This window comes from Carex rostrata, chromosome 8 (genome assembly GCF_964058835.1).
Source record: "Carex rostrata chromosome 8, lpCarRost1.2, whole genome shotgun sequence".
Taxonomy (NCBI): Eukaryota; Viridiplantae; Streptophyta; class Magnoliopsida; order Poales; family Cyperaceae; genus Carex; species Carex rostrata.
The window spans coordinates 7,859,983-7,875,026 of NC_135925.1; the positions used below are offsets into that span (position 1 = coordinate 7,859,983).

A 15,044-nucleotide genomic window follows, 5' to 3' on the forward strand; every position below is an offset into this window, starting at 1 on the left:
TTAAACAATCTTTGGTCTAAAGAAGAACCTTATTGCATGATAACATTATGTTCTGTGGAATAACAAGTCCGCAATATACTTTTCACGCTATACCTCGAATAATAAGGTCGTATCTTACATGGCAAATTTAAGATAACTATAAAACTATGCATTTTTCTTCTATAACAGAAACCACCAATTATTTTTGCCACGTCACTTGATCAGGCTTTCCAAGTACTTCTCTACAATATCAAGCCCACAAAGCTCTTTTACCTTCTCCATTGTGGTCGGAGTATCCATTTGAAATGTCAGAGCAGAGCCTTCTGATCCATCTGAAGTGTAGTAGTAGTCCAACCGAGCAGCTCTAATGGCCTCTCGAACTGCGCAATGAACAGAAGCTGCAAGAAGCAATGGTGGCTCACCTGATGCTGTAACACATTATACATTAATCATTAGTTTATTATACAGTAAAAAATTCTTTACTGGATACTTAATTGATCATTTATAAGTAATCTACACAATTGGTTTGTGGGCATCTGAGTTTAAATTTTAGTTAACTTAAGAAAACCTTGTTATAATAATATTCCAAGGAGCATTCTTAAAATGAAAATTAAGAATAATTTTATGTAAAATTCAAGTTGAGACCGATGTCAATGTCTGTTGGAGAAGTTGAACAATAGCATTCTACATAGCAGAGTTTCCACACATAGCCAGTTACAATTCCTGGTCTTCAGTTCTAGTTAGGAAAAGCCACTTGATATATTTTCGCTTGAAAGCAGAGACGTGCAGTTAGCTGTACACTTAACATATCATATGATTTTTTTATCTACCAAAGAGTTTTACCTTTGGAAGAAAGGATCCGGTATTTGTGATGTCCGGAGTTGATAATCTCAACATTGAATTCTTTCGGGATGACGTCAATAGTTGGTATCTTATAATTCCAAGTGCTATTCGTGACCATCAAGCCATCAGAGTTTGTCAAATATTCTTCGTACAAGAAAAAACCGATTCCTTGAATAAAGCAACCTTCAGCCTTCATATATTCAACAACAACAAGAAGTTATGATCCACTTCCTAAAGCATGGGATTCATATATTCTTTTGAAAAATTATGCAAAACTTTGTTTATTTTTGTAGTTATATAATTATGGTACTAACTTGTCCCAGATCCACAGCAGGATTCAGGCTCTGACCACAATCATAAGAAAGGTCACTCCTTAGAATAGTAGTTGCTCCAGTAAGAAGATCAACCTCAACCTGAAATTAAATGTTCCCAATAGATTTATAGATGAAATTAAAAAAAGGTTACTTGCATAAATAAACAAATAATACAAGTGCATGCTTAACCTCACTAGTTCCGGCTCCATAAATTAAATATTTAGTAGAATTCTCGCCGGGAACGTACAAAGAACTTGCTGATAAGTTCACATATTCCACAACAGCCTGCATAGAACAAAAAGGATAGACACCAGAATTTGTTAATATTTAAATTATAATCAGCATGAAGAAAAAAAAATACAATCAAAGATTTAAGTACTTGTGCAATAGGTATATTGTAACTAAACGTTTTTTATTTATTACCAATAAACATTACAAACATAATAGTACAGAGAGTGGCAAACCTGAGAAATCAACACGTCCCATGAAACAGCACCCTTTTCCTCTCGCAGCCTATCCATGAGAGGTTTCAACCTCTCAACAAGAACACTGCATGCCAGTTGAACTGCTGCACAGCTACATTCTGATGTTGTGCTCCCAGCAGTAAGCCCTCCTTGTATCAAACTTAAAGTATCTGCCTGAATTATACGCACTCTCTCAAGAAGCTTCTCACTCCCATCCTCCCACAACTGCTCGAGACAAAATGCTGTCATCTGCTTCACCTTTGTCCATAGCCCTTGGCCAAGCTCAATTCCCCCCACTTCAACAACAATTGACGCATCATTAAGGACTGATACTCTACCAGAAATCGGAAAACAATAGACTGTGTACACAATTGGAACAGAAGAAATGCCCCGTTTCTTCCATTTATTGGCGCGGTTAAAACTGTGTACCATTTCAGCGCGGTTTTTATAATCTGATGCCAGTGTGAGCTTGTCATAAATGGAAGGCAAAGTGTAGTTATTAGCTTCTTCATTCACGCCTTCAAAAAAGAGCATCAGGCTCTCAAATGAATGAAGGTTTTTTCTCCGAATAGTATCGGTTTCCAGGGAGAGAACTGAAGCCACGTGTTCCATTATAGCGTCAGCCACAAAAGATCCTTGCAGATCTCCCGGGGCTCGCATGGAAGACTTGGAAGTAAGGTTGGTCTTGCATATCCTTATATCGAAGGAGAGGTTGCCCCAGTTATACTTCTTCAGGTTTTCTATGAATGCAATGGGAAAAAATGGACTGTAATCTTTCGATATGCCGGCATTTATTAGTACATACGTGTTCAATGCTGTGATTCTACCATCTGATTTGAATCCAACATCATACTGTACTTTCAATGGATGCCGGCCTCCTACCATTACCATGTCTGTATTGCGATCCATGTACATTCGTACTGGCCGACGGAGTTTATATGCGGCAAGTGCACACGCAGTTGCAATCTGACAATGGATAATAAATTTAGGTCAGATCAATTTGGTTTTCTTATCTCTGAATATATGATTAACTTTGGAGATGAAATAATTTAGACCAGAAAGTCAGAAACATTGAATAAATCGGGTATACTTCTCAAGTATATTGCCTATGGCCAAAACTGTGAGCCATTCATCTCCTAGAGATAAAAATCCATACTGTGAGCCATTTATACTGATGAATCAGGTCATTTAGGAGAAAGCTTCTCAAATTAAAGGTGTCAGTAACCTATCACGGTCTACTTGTTAAGAAAATGGCCTGTCCTAATTTTAAAAATATCAATTAAAAATTAAGTGTGCAGGAAAGAAAAGGCATGATTATAATATAGATAGAAAGGGTAGTGGATTTTCACTTAGCATTTTTTTAAGAATTATGAGCTACAAGTCCATATTTTATTGTAGGCATAAATAATGCTGTCGCTAAAATGTTTCATGTCATAAAATTCTTCTAAATGAAATGATGAGTGCCTAATTCTGAGTAACACTGTTGGTAGCATTTGATACCTTTCCCTACATGAGTGAATAGAAACTTTAATTTGGGAATTTTATGTGACAGCATCCCATGCTGGTGCTTGAATTGGACAGTGATACCAGTGAGGTATATATATCAAGCTCCACTAATTTATTATAAGATGATTTTAATGCTCACAGGTATAGATCTATAAGCTTTCCCACCAAAACCGCCTCCTGCTCTTCGGGTGATAATACGGACATTATGGAAAGGAATGCCGAGACATTTTGCTACAACACTTTGTGTAAAGTCAGGGCACTGTGACGAGCTGTAAACTGTGATACAGTTATCTTCATCAGGAATGGCCAGAGCAACTTGCGTCTCCATGTAGAAGTAATACTGTGAGCCAAGTTTTACCTACAAGAAAAAGGGTAATAATGCACATAATTCATTTAAGGGTCTGTATGAAGACATTATGGATTGGATGGTGCCAGCAAGTTCGCACCCATATCAGAATAGCAACTAACTCATATGGCGTCCTTGTGCAACCCATTATTCTGCATCTCTTCATAATGGCGTAGCTATTCTAATAATCACTGACCAAATTGGCTCTTCTTATATTCCAGACCACACTGGCACTATTCTTACCATCCGAGTCCTACTGGTTTAGTGATTCACCAAGGTCCAATCAGTTAATAAATGCCTCTGAAATGAAAATCAAAGAAATAACTCAATAGTACAAAGAGAAGTACCTCAGCTGATAAAATTTTAAGGTCTGCCTCTTCCATTCCTTTGGAGAAATCACCGACTTCCTTAGGCACATAATCAGATGCCACATCAAAATAACTGCTCTTCTCAACTGCATCCTCAACAGTCAGAATTGGACTCTCCAGATCTTCGGTGCTATACTCAACAATCACTTGCTTAGCAGCCATGTTTGCGTACCTCTGCGTCTCAGCAACCTGCAAAAGAAAATCCAAGGTATTGGATTTGATGCATGAAAACAGATGCTGATTCTTGAGGTTTGACCGATTAGTACAGTAAAGATCACAAGCTATTATATTTTCCATGTTGGAACATATTACAAAATTAATACAGCTTTTATCTATATGATTTACACATATTTGATTTAAATTAGTTCGACAAGCCAATAACCTCGGACCTCTAAATCTAACCAAACCTACGAGGATCTATTGGGAAACCTTGAACAATTAAATGTGAAGGACCTAAATATTATCACAAATATTTAGCTAGTTTTTAAAGAAGTACCACAATGCCAAGTGCTTGACCAGCACATTCAGCTATCGAATCAGCAAACAAAGCCTCAGTACCAAATTGGGACTGAGAACCTATATTTTCACCATCTTTTGGAATGTCTTTGGCAGAAATAAATGCTAATATTTTCTCTGATGCCAGGGAGGTTTTGAAGTCGATTTTTTTTACTCGAGCAAGAGGTTTTGTGCTATAAATAAATGCACCATGAACACAATCCTTTGGGGAAGGGATGTCATCAACATATACCGCCTCACCTGACATGCACAATAAAAAATTAATTTATAATTATTGATGTAGATAAAATTGACTACAGATAATTTGTAATAAATCATGTGGACAAAATTAATAACATATATTGAAAGTAAATAAGTCCTATTTTGGAGACCAAATTAAGCATCCAAGATACATGTTGGGATGCAGAGATCGCATACCAACTAATAAGCTGATGCGGTCACAGTTTAATATCAAAATTGGGGTTATGAATTTACCTATGCTGAAATATAGAATGAATTTTAAGGTAGCCGTCATGCCAGGCTTTGACCTTCACTCTTTATTAGCTCTAACTTGTATTTCAAGTGACAGACTATTGGTCCATATACAAAAATGTGATATTTTATTATCCTCTGACAATATATGGGTTCGTTTAGGTGTCCAATCAATATTACTATTCTAAATAAGAAAAAAGGCTGGTAATGTCACAGATGAGAGTTAAAAGTTAAAACGAAGACAAACCATATATGTAAGTACTTTTTGGATGAGAAAAATACCAGATGCTTGGAGTTCGGCTCCAACTTTTTTAATTGGTAGTCCAACTGGACTATACTCCTTGTCGACTACGATATCCTGCCTTGAAGATAGAGACAGATCAGTTGGCTCTGTTCCCATGGCAGATAGAAATCTGAACAGAAAGCCAACTGCAGAACTAACTCTATAGGCTGCATGTGTTGTTCCTTCTTTAGGAATGATTGTTTCTCTAAGTAACCTTATAGCTTCCAGAATAACTGATGGAGATACAATTTTTCCTTTTAAATATTTCTCCACCTTTCGTGCTCTTATTGCGTGTTCAGTCCCGTATGCACCAAAAGCAAGTTGTATGTGATCTAAAACAGTATTTTCTAATGTATTATCAGTGGAAGTTAGAGCCAAGAAACCGGCATTGACATAAGACACGGCATTTCCCAGAGGCCGTGGTGCTGCTCTGTATGTATCGAAACAGAGATTACTTGATGAGGCCCATGATGGGATGAATATACTCAGAAGAATAGTTTTGTTGTCGCAAGGAGGCCTCTCCAAGAATTCCTCCATGGTTAGACTGGATCTTTTCGATGGTTCTTGGATATTAACAATTGAGCCAGCAGCAAGAAGAATTGTAGCAATGTCTGATTCAAATTGCCTTCTCTGAGCTAAGATTAGGTTTCCTCCTATACTCGCTATGTTCCTAACAAAGTGGGAAGCCACTTTATTCATGTGGTCGGCAAGTTTGTTAAAAACTAAACTGGAATCTTTTTCTTCTTTTAATAGCTCAATGACCTTAGTAATTGTCACTGCTGACCCAACTACAATGCCCTCTTTACTTCTTTCAATTACCGAAAGCTCAGGGATCCCTTGAAGCTCAATGTATTTGTCATACAAGTCTTGGTCCTTGTAGACACCACTACTTGTGTTCGCTACTACAAGTTTAACATTGCCCGTATTAAATACATCTGAATTAAGTAATTCATATAGTTCTTCAATGCTTTCGGGACGGTACCATCCCTCCCCAGAAATATTTATTTGGGAAATGCTCCTAATATTTGACAGTGATTTAATCTCAGATTTAAGGAAATCTGGGAATGTGCACACACTGCCTCTGCAGTAGCGTGGCAAGTTTTCACTACTTGCATCACTCCCTTTCTTCCAAAATATATTCAATCCCAAATCTTCCAAGTCCACATCAGTAGCAAAGCTCTTGGAAGCATCTACGATGGGCCGGTATCCAGTGCACCGGCATAAATTGTTTGTTACAGCCTTCTCTGCTTCTGAAACTGTGATCTTTGAAAACCCATCCCTCGGTTTAGGTCTACAATTATCTTTATCTGCATTGACAAGGGATGAAAAAAGAGACATGCACATGCCAGGAGTGCAAAACCCACACTGGGAGGCATGAAAGCCCGCAAACCTTTCATGAATAGCGTGGTAGCCATCTCTGGTATTTCCAAGGCCTTCTGTGGTGGTAATTGAACAGTAATTGATATTGCAAAGAAGGACCAGGCATGAACTTGCAGAGACATCGATCACTTCATCGGTAATGGGGTTGTACCTGGATATGAGGACTACACATGCTCCACAGCCACCTATAACAGGGGAAAAGTAGCATCAAGTGAAAAAAAATGAATTTAAATACTTTTTATTTTATTTTATTTATTTATACTTCGTGGTCATATTTGATGGCCCATTAATAGCAAGGCTCCATTTACAGTTCAGAACCTCAAGTGCACCCTCGGATAGCTAATTTTTAATCTGGTCTTTAGGAAGAACAAAATATGTTTTTACAGGTTAAAGAAATATGACCTTACGAGGCATCAAGCAATCAGTAGTGTTTCAAACATAAATTTTGAGCCTCTAACAGCCGAAATTTTTATTTATACCCTAATAAAAAAAAAAAAATCAAAACACCTCATAATAATATGGGGAATTCCATATTTATTCGGACCACTAAGCCAATCCGCGGTCCGTTTATAGAGGACCTCATATTAGCTCAGAAATCCCCTAAAAGTAAAAAAAAATACATTGTAATATTAAATATATTTAAGTTTTGAGGGACCTCTGAACCAATCTGTGTCCCCCATAAATGGGTTGCAGGCTGGCTTAGCATGTAAATAACTATTGTAGATGAAGAAGTTTTTTCACGAGTTGAGCATTCAGTAAGAAATATATGTGTTATTCTATGATAGTCAAAGTGCAATTCATTTGAGCAATAATTTCACTTTTTACTCCATGTCGATGCACATGGAGATACGTTATCATTGGATGTACATGATGTGCTCGAGAAGAAAAAAATGTTGTTGGAGAAGGTCCATACCAGTGCTGTCAATAACGGTATGCGGTTGTCAGACGAACATGGTACTGCCAAGCGATTAATCGAGAATAATTGGCCATAATCGGAAATAATCGGCCATTTAGTCGGAAAATCTATGACAGTTTGGTCACCGCCAATGACTAATCGGCCAATTAATCGGCCTAAATGAATGTTTTTTACAACACTGGTCTATACAAGTGAGAATGAGTTTGACGTGTTGACGAAATCCTTACCGCCTTTGAAGCTTGAAGCTTGTTGTGACAAGGCCGGATTGGTTGAGGACTCTACCTTATGAGTAGGTTAAAGCATGACATGGTACTTATGAGATCAAATAGAAGCATTGTCTTGAGGAGAATTGTTGGTTTGAAGACAAATGATGGGCCATAGCCCATATTTATTTTCTAGTTAGTAGCGGACTCAAATCAGAACCGCTATTTGAATATGGTTTGGCGGAACCGCCACTGTGTGTGTTTTAATTAAAGAGGTTGTGTCGTAATTTATGTGAAATTAGCTATTTTGTGAGCCTGTAGCTTGAAGCCTTTTTAGGTTTTGCTCTTAATTTTTTGTAATTGCGAGGGAGTGTGTGAGAGAGAGAATGCTTATGCTTGATAATTTTGTACTTGTAAATTTTGTACTTGTAAGACTTATTTGATTTAGTGAATTTGTGTTGTGTGCTTCCGTGAATTTTTTTGAAAGAATTTCCACGTAAAATCTTGTGTCTTCTTTTATTTCTTGTACTCGCCTGCTTAATGTTTTGGTATCTTGCTTAATCCTCTCTTTCTCTATTTCTCCATTTATTTATCTGATATTTACCTAACACCCCATAACTCTCACGTTGGTGGAATTACACGAGAAATGTGTCATAAAAATGCTTATTAGCGCGAATTAAAACATCCCGGCAAAATCGGATCCGTCTCGTCCTCCCCTTTTCGAAAAGTGCTCATACACGCAAATTCAACTTTCCTAGCCAAAGTTATGGCTGTTTAAAGTTTTTTCGAAAGTTAAACTTTAGAAATTCATAACTAACTGTAGAAAAATCCAAATAAGTTGAAATTTATGTCAATTCTGTGTATTTTTGAATGCTCTACATGCTGGTGTAATCATTTTTGCAGTTTAGTCCCTATATCAATCCATACTTGTTGATTTACCAGCAAAGGTCAAATTTGAAATTTTTAGTGCATTGCACTATACCAGTGGTCTTTGCCTAGTGCTTGGCTCCTGAGTTTGAACTTGATACCATACCAGAGGTCGGTCTAAGGTGCTTTGTGCATGGACAAAGATCTAATTTGAGGTTTGAACATATTTTAGTAGCTCTAAACTACTGTTTTAGTACCATAAATAAAGAGAAGAAAATCAACAAGCTGTCAGAACTTGGAAATTTTTGAATAAAGGCAAAGTCCTTAATTAGTGTTATATTTAGACTTGTGATATCCAACTGATAAATAAAATCAAAGTTATAAAGAGTTACGACATCACTTCATAAATATATCAAATGTCTTATTTTTTGGCATACACTCTAAACAAGAAAACTTTTTGTTCACAAAATTATTTAAATCAAAATACTAACATCTCTCTAAAAAAAAAGAAAAAGAGGACCGCCCGTGGGGGAAGGGGGGGGGGGTCCGCTAGTGGTGTGACTCGCTCCTACAGGGGGCGGTCTGGTGGGTTTTTTGGGCCGCCCGTTGGCCTGGCTGTCAGGGCAGTTTTGAAAAAAAAACAAATGACAGGGACATTTTTAAAATTAACTTTTTTTGTAGAGTATTAATAAAAATGGCTAACAATTTCGGTTGAAAAATTAAAATAAAATCAAGAACCGCCTTTTAAATGTCGCTATGAGAATGCCTATCCTTCTATGGACAGCGATTACAAATTCTGGCCCTCAAATCTAGCACTTTATAAATTATAATGAGTTCTTAGGAGGGACATTGAAAGTCAGACCCTTCTTAGGAGGGACATTCAACTAAAGGCTTTAAGAGAAAAAAATACATTATTTATCGTGTGTGAAAAAAATAGTTAGGATAAATATATATATATTATAAATCATGTCTTTCTAATTAAGTTCTGAATTTTGTTAGTATTTTCATATCATAATTTTAACTTCTTATTTTAAATAATTCCCCAAAAGATGTAGAATTGATGAAGAAAATGTATGTACACTAAATATTGATGAAAATATTATGGAAGTAGGAATTAACTTGGATCCGGATCCTCTAAAGTAACTCAATTTTTTAATTTAGATTCGAACCATCCGATTCGAATCCAGACCAATCCGGTCTGAGATGGAGCGTACATAACCTTTTTAATACGATGATCCGATTCAAATCTGACGGTTCGGATCTAAACTAAAAAATTGAGTTATTTTTGGTGATCCGAACTCAATTAACTTTCCACCAAAAACAAATCAAAGACTTTTTTTTTAGAAGATCGAGAAAATCAAAGACTTTATGCAAACGGCACCAGAGTCATTCTCAGACCACCCTCCTTCCAGTATTATAATATAAAATTGTGAAAACATTTAACTATAAACTTTATGCGAATTAGCTTATTATGAATTCCTAGTACTGATTTAATACCGCTACAACACATCATAGTAACAAGATGTATATACGTTTTATATCTCCGTATAATCCCTGAATAAATAAATTTTAGTCTGATTATTCTCACTTTAGTAAATAATTTATTATTTATCTATCCATTGAATTTTAAGTTGATTTTTGAGATAAGAAACTCTTACTTAATATTAATTTTATTATTACAAAACGAACTATTCACAAAATATTTTGACGACCTTTTCATATTAATTATATCCGAACAATGAATTTTATATGAACTAAAAATCAATGTGCATGCATGGCCCAATCAACTCAAAAGTTTTGTTTTAATTTATATCTAACCTAACATATAATATAATTACGTACAATGCACATTTTTAGTTAAATGCGAAACCAGATTTTAAAACCAAGACTCCAGCATAATTATAATTACCTTCACCACAGCCAAGTTTGGTGCCCTTAAAACTAGTTTTTGTCCGAATGAACTCGAGCAGTGTAAGTGAAGGATCCACCGGAAACACCTCGTATCTCTCTCCATTAAGTGCAAACACCAACCTCTCCAATTTCTTCCCCATCTTTTCCCCTCTCTCTTCTCTTTCCTTCTCCCTATCGCCTTCTCTGTTTAGTATATAGAATGGTAGAGGTTTACACTTGGTGAGAATCAGAAAATATATTGCCGTCGATGACTAGAAGGATGATCAATATATAGGAAACGCTAGGAGCAGACGGGACAGCGATTACCTCTAGTCAACTAATTATAAACTGTTTCCTTTTTTTTGTAATTACTTCTCAAACTTAATTTCTGTTTCCGTCGATATCGACGCACTTGCTATCTATTTTTTTGTAAGGTCTCAATTTGTAATAAAATTGTTAGGTGGAAAGTCCTCGATCCTCTGGAACCGACCCGAATCTCACTTGACTATATAGCCCATGATTAAATATATTGAATTAGGTTAGAGATCTACATAAGAGTGTATTCTCATATTCATATTCATTTAAGTTAATAAAAACATCTTTATTTATATTCATATTCAATAAATTAACGTAAAGGAACCACAAGCTTAGTACGTACGGTGACATAAAGTTCCGTCTCTCTATAGAATACATATTCAATTATTTAAAATAGTATTTAAAGATATTGGAATGTACTGAAATTTTTTAATAAAAAAAATAAGCATAAAAAACTTCATATATACTTGCCTGATTGAATATGATACGGATTTATTAATAAAATAATATCATGTTTAAATTGACATCCTTATTTGTACTTCCAATAAAATATTTTAAACAAGAGAAATGAATAAAAATGAACGTAAAAAAAAAAATATATTCCCGAGCATTTTGAACCATAAAAAACATTTATTTTGTATCCATCTAAAAATAATAATAAAAAATATATATAAATTTTGGTCTCCAAGCACATTTAAAAAAATAGAGATCATGTTGTGAGGTTTGAATCGACTGTTTGAACTTTAAATGAAGACATTTTAACTTTATTCTTAAATCATATACTAGTATTATGCTTGTATGTGTAACGGGACATATTATAAAAAATAATAATAAAAACTAAACACATGACACATAATATGTTAAGAGAACAAGAAAAAAAAACTATAACAAATGTTAAGAATAACCATACAATATTATCATAGTAGTTAATATTATTCCGAATATGCACTTAGCTAGTGAGTAGATTACATAAAAATAATTAATTATAAAATGTGAACATATAGTCATTATATTCGTGCAAATTAATTATCACTGAAAGGATATATAAATTTATTTTCACGTAAAAAAATGTGATTCTTTAATTATATATAAAATGTAAAAAGAATGTGTCTATTCTGTTAGTGATAATTCTAGCTTTCTCGAAAAAATAATTGAATATAAAATGTGTACATTATATTATATACAATATTTTTTTTTTCAAAGAAGTGAGTATAGATCTGCCAATTTTCATTACTAAACGAAAATCAGATTACATTAATTGTTTGTGGATCCGGTATTAAAAACTGGTACCAACAACAACATAAAACAAAAACATGCAAACATACAACAGACATCAAGCGGATACCATCAAGCAAAAAACTAAAACTTGATAGACAAAATACCCTGCACTAAAACATAATCCAACAATAAGCAAAATACCCTTCACTAAGAAAAAAACAGTTGCTGTGAATTTTCTTGTTCCTCCATTTTGAGGTTCTTCATTCCTCATATGATCGATCTCAAACATAGGGATTGTATTCATGCTAGCCACCACAGAGATAGTAAGTAAATCTCCTAATAGGCCCTTTACATCAGGAGGTAACATAAACATTAGATTATCTAAAGCATTATACTTTTGATTTAAACACCAAAACCTAACTATAGCAAGGATTTGTGTTCCTAAACTACTAGCCTGTTTTGCAATATAGAAGTCTTGTACATGTAAAAGTGAAATTATTAAATTGAGCTATATATCCAAGTCTACAACTGACTAGCCAAAGGGCAAGTTAGAAATAAATGAGGAACTGTTTCATATGATTCACAAAATACACACTGTTGGTCACCCTGCCAACCCCTTCTACGTACCTAGATTACCCCTCGTCAAAATTATGTTTTGTTTGGCCAACCAAAGGAAAATTTTGATCTTTAACGGTATATTAGCAGTCCAAATGTTAGAAAATGTAGAATTAGGGATTCCACCAAAAGCCAACCAAGCATACAAAATATGGACACTAAATCTACCCGAACTAATCCATCTCCAAACTAATTTATCACTAATAGAACTCAGCTCAAAATTATGAAAATGTGATAATAAAACACACCGCTCTGTATGATAAATACTCACTAACTGTCTACAGAAAGAAATTTGTAAACCATTAGGAGTAAACACATGTGAAACTAGAATCTCCTTATCATATGCTATGTTAAATAAGTTCGGATAAACATTATGTAAGGCACAATTCCCAATCCATCTATCAAGCCAAAATTTGATAGAATTCTCATTACTCACCAATCCGTACTAACTTTGGATGTGTTTGGATGAAGACTTGGGTTAGTGAGAATAGTGAGCTAACTCAACTTTTAGTCGAGTTAGTAGAATAGCATGCTAACTACAAAAAATAAACAAAGAATAGTCCCTTTTTGCTAACCCAAACACATTCAAACATAAAATAGTAGTTTGAAATAGTAGCTAACCCGAGTTAACACTATTCTTTGCCTCATTGAAATAATGCACCCTTCAACAATATCCTTATTTCTCATAATGTCATTCCAAAAAGGAAAAAGGGGACCATAAGTACCTAAAGCACTATACTTTTGTATCATAATTGGTTTCCAAGTACTTGTAACCATTTAGCTAATAAAACTTTATTCATCATATGTGGATCAAGTACATCTAAACCACCTAACTTTTTGTTCTTACATACCTTACTCCAAATAATAAGAGCATGTTTTTTTCTTACTGTGTTTCCGCCATACCATAAAATTCTCCTTCTTAATTTATCTATACACAATCTAATAGTAGTAGGCATATTATACAAGGATAGTCAATACAAAAAAAATAGCGGAAATGACATAATTTAACAATGTCGCTCTACCTCCCAAGAAAAGTAATTTACTTTTTCATATATATACAATATCATAGTATTTTTTATATATAGTTGAGAAAGCTAGAATATGTAAATGATTAAATTTTAACAGATTGTTAATTACTTTTTCATATATATACAATATCATAGTATTTTTATATATAGTTGAGAAAGCTAGTATTTTTTTTTTTTTATAAAGAAACAACTCCCGTAGGCATGACATTACCGGTAAGTGGCTTAATATTATTTCCATACATATAGCATATAAAAAAATATGTCTCGTTACTTTGTACTATCTAATATCATGTTAAAATTGTATTATATACCGTTTGAATTCTATTGTGTCATAACTTAATTTCTCTTTTAATTCTTAACTGGATCCTGAGATAATATTGTAATAATTTTTTTTTATTCTCTTTCCTTCAGCGTTGTCAATTACCCGTTATTATATTCTTTACTCGTCATATTATAATGTATATGTATTGAAGAAAGAATTAGGAAATTGAAAGAAAAATTGAAGGAGAACAAAATAAGTAAGACATTAATTAATAGTTTTTCGATCTATTATAGCACTACTAATCTAAGTTTATTTTAATTTTAATTCTAACAGTATTACATGCACAATACGTGTAGTGAGTACATATATATACATATACGTACATATATACATATACATACATATATATGAGTTGGGCTAATTAAAATGAGCCATGGAGTAAAATGAGTTTGTGCTCCATGGCACTATATTTTTATTTTGAAAATCCAAATGACCAATCCGAACCGCTCAACATGATCTCCATATTGAAATGTGCTTGGAGACCAAATTTTACATTTTTTGGAATTTGTTTTACTATTTATTAAGCCACTTTGAAAATCGCTGATCCAATGGTCCAGAAATTTTTATTGTTTTTTACTGTTCACAGCAAAACAACAATTTTAAAAATTGCTTAATAAATAGTAAAAAAATTTAAAAAAAATGTAAAATTTAGTTTTCAAGCACATTTAAATATGGAGAACATGTAAAAAGGTTCGAATCGGTTGTTTGGATTTTCAAAATGAAAATATGACGTGAAGTACGAACGCGTTTTACTCCATAGCTCACCCAAGTCAACCTCTATATGTATTTATACCTAATTTTTTTTATAAAAAAAATACCTATAATCATATCTACTTTATAATATAAAATAATATCCTTTATCGGATAAATGAATAAAAATGTGTCAATGACTCTCCTAGATATATATAGTATCGCACGTACCGCTCAAGATCTTTTGTTATGTTTCGAGTTGAGTGAAATACAGTTTGTGTTTCATGACGCTTAGCAAATTCAAGATTATTTTTCATCTGTTTGTAAAGATTAAGATTTATTAATAGTAGATTAATGATGTTAGCAAGTTCTCAAAATAATTATAAGACTAATTATAATATGTTCATACTTTTTATATCTCCTCTAAATTTTTTTTGTCTTAATTTGAGATAATATACTGAAGTTGTTATGTTGAGTAGTTATTTATAGAGTGATAAGTTTGACGTTCAG

At 33.9% G+C, this 15,044-nt stretch overlaps 1 protein-coding gene across 1 annotated transcript; it reads right to left on the minus strand.

The window, feature by feature from the left end:
• On the minus strand, positions 1-10,612 carry LOC144558377 (indole-3-acetaldehyde oxidase-like). The gene is made up of 10 exons (XM_078307216.1): positions 10,366-10,612; positions 5,090-6,655; positions 4,317-4,576; positions 3,800-4,009; positions 3,246-3,464; positions 1,601-2,566; positions 1,326-1,421; positions 1,137-1,235; positions 823-1,012; positions 1-407 (listed from the first exon to the last, which is right to left on the minus strand). The coding sequence occupies exons 1-10, from the start codon at positions 10,505-10,507 to the stop codon at positions 193-195; spliced, it is 3,963 nt and encodes a 1,320-aa protein (XP_078163342.1). The 5' UTR covers positions 10,508-10,612; the 3' UTR covers positions 1-192.
• Positions 10,613-15,044: the final 4,432 nt, after the last annotated feature.

Excerpts from the sequence above, each read along its gene's own strand:
- LOC144558377 (XM_078307216.1), bottom strand. The coding sequence starts at position 10,507 with ATGGGGAAGAAATTGGAGAGGTTGGTGTTTGCACTTAATGGAGAGAGA. Across the intron at positions 4,577-5,089 it reads AGCCGAACTCCAAGCATCTG|GTGAGGCGGTATATGTTGAT; the intron begins GTATTTTTCTCA and ends TGTGCATGTCAG. Across the intron at positions 3,465-3,799 it reads TTAAAATTTTATCAGCTGAG|GTAAAACTTGGCTCACAGTA; the intron begins GTACTTCTCTTT and ends TTTTTCTTGTAG.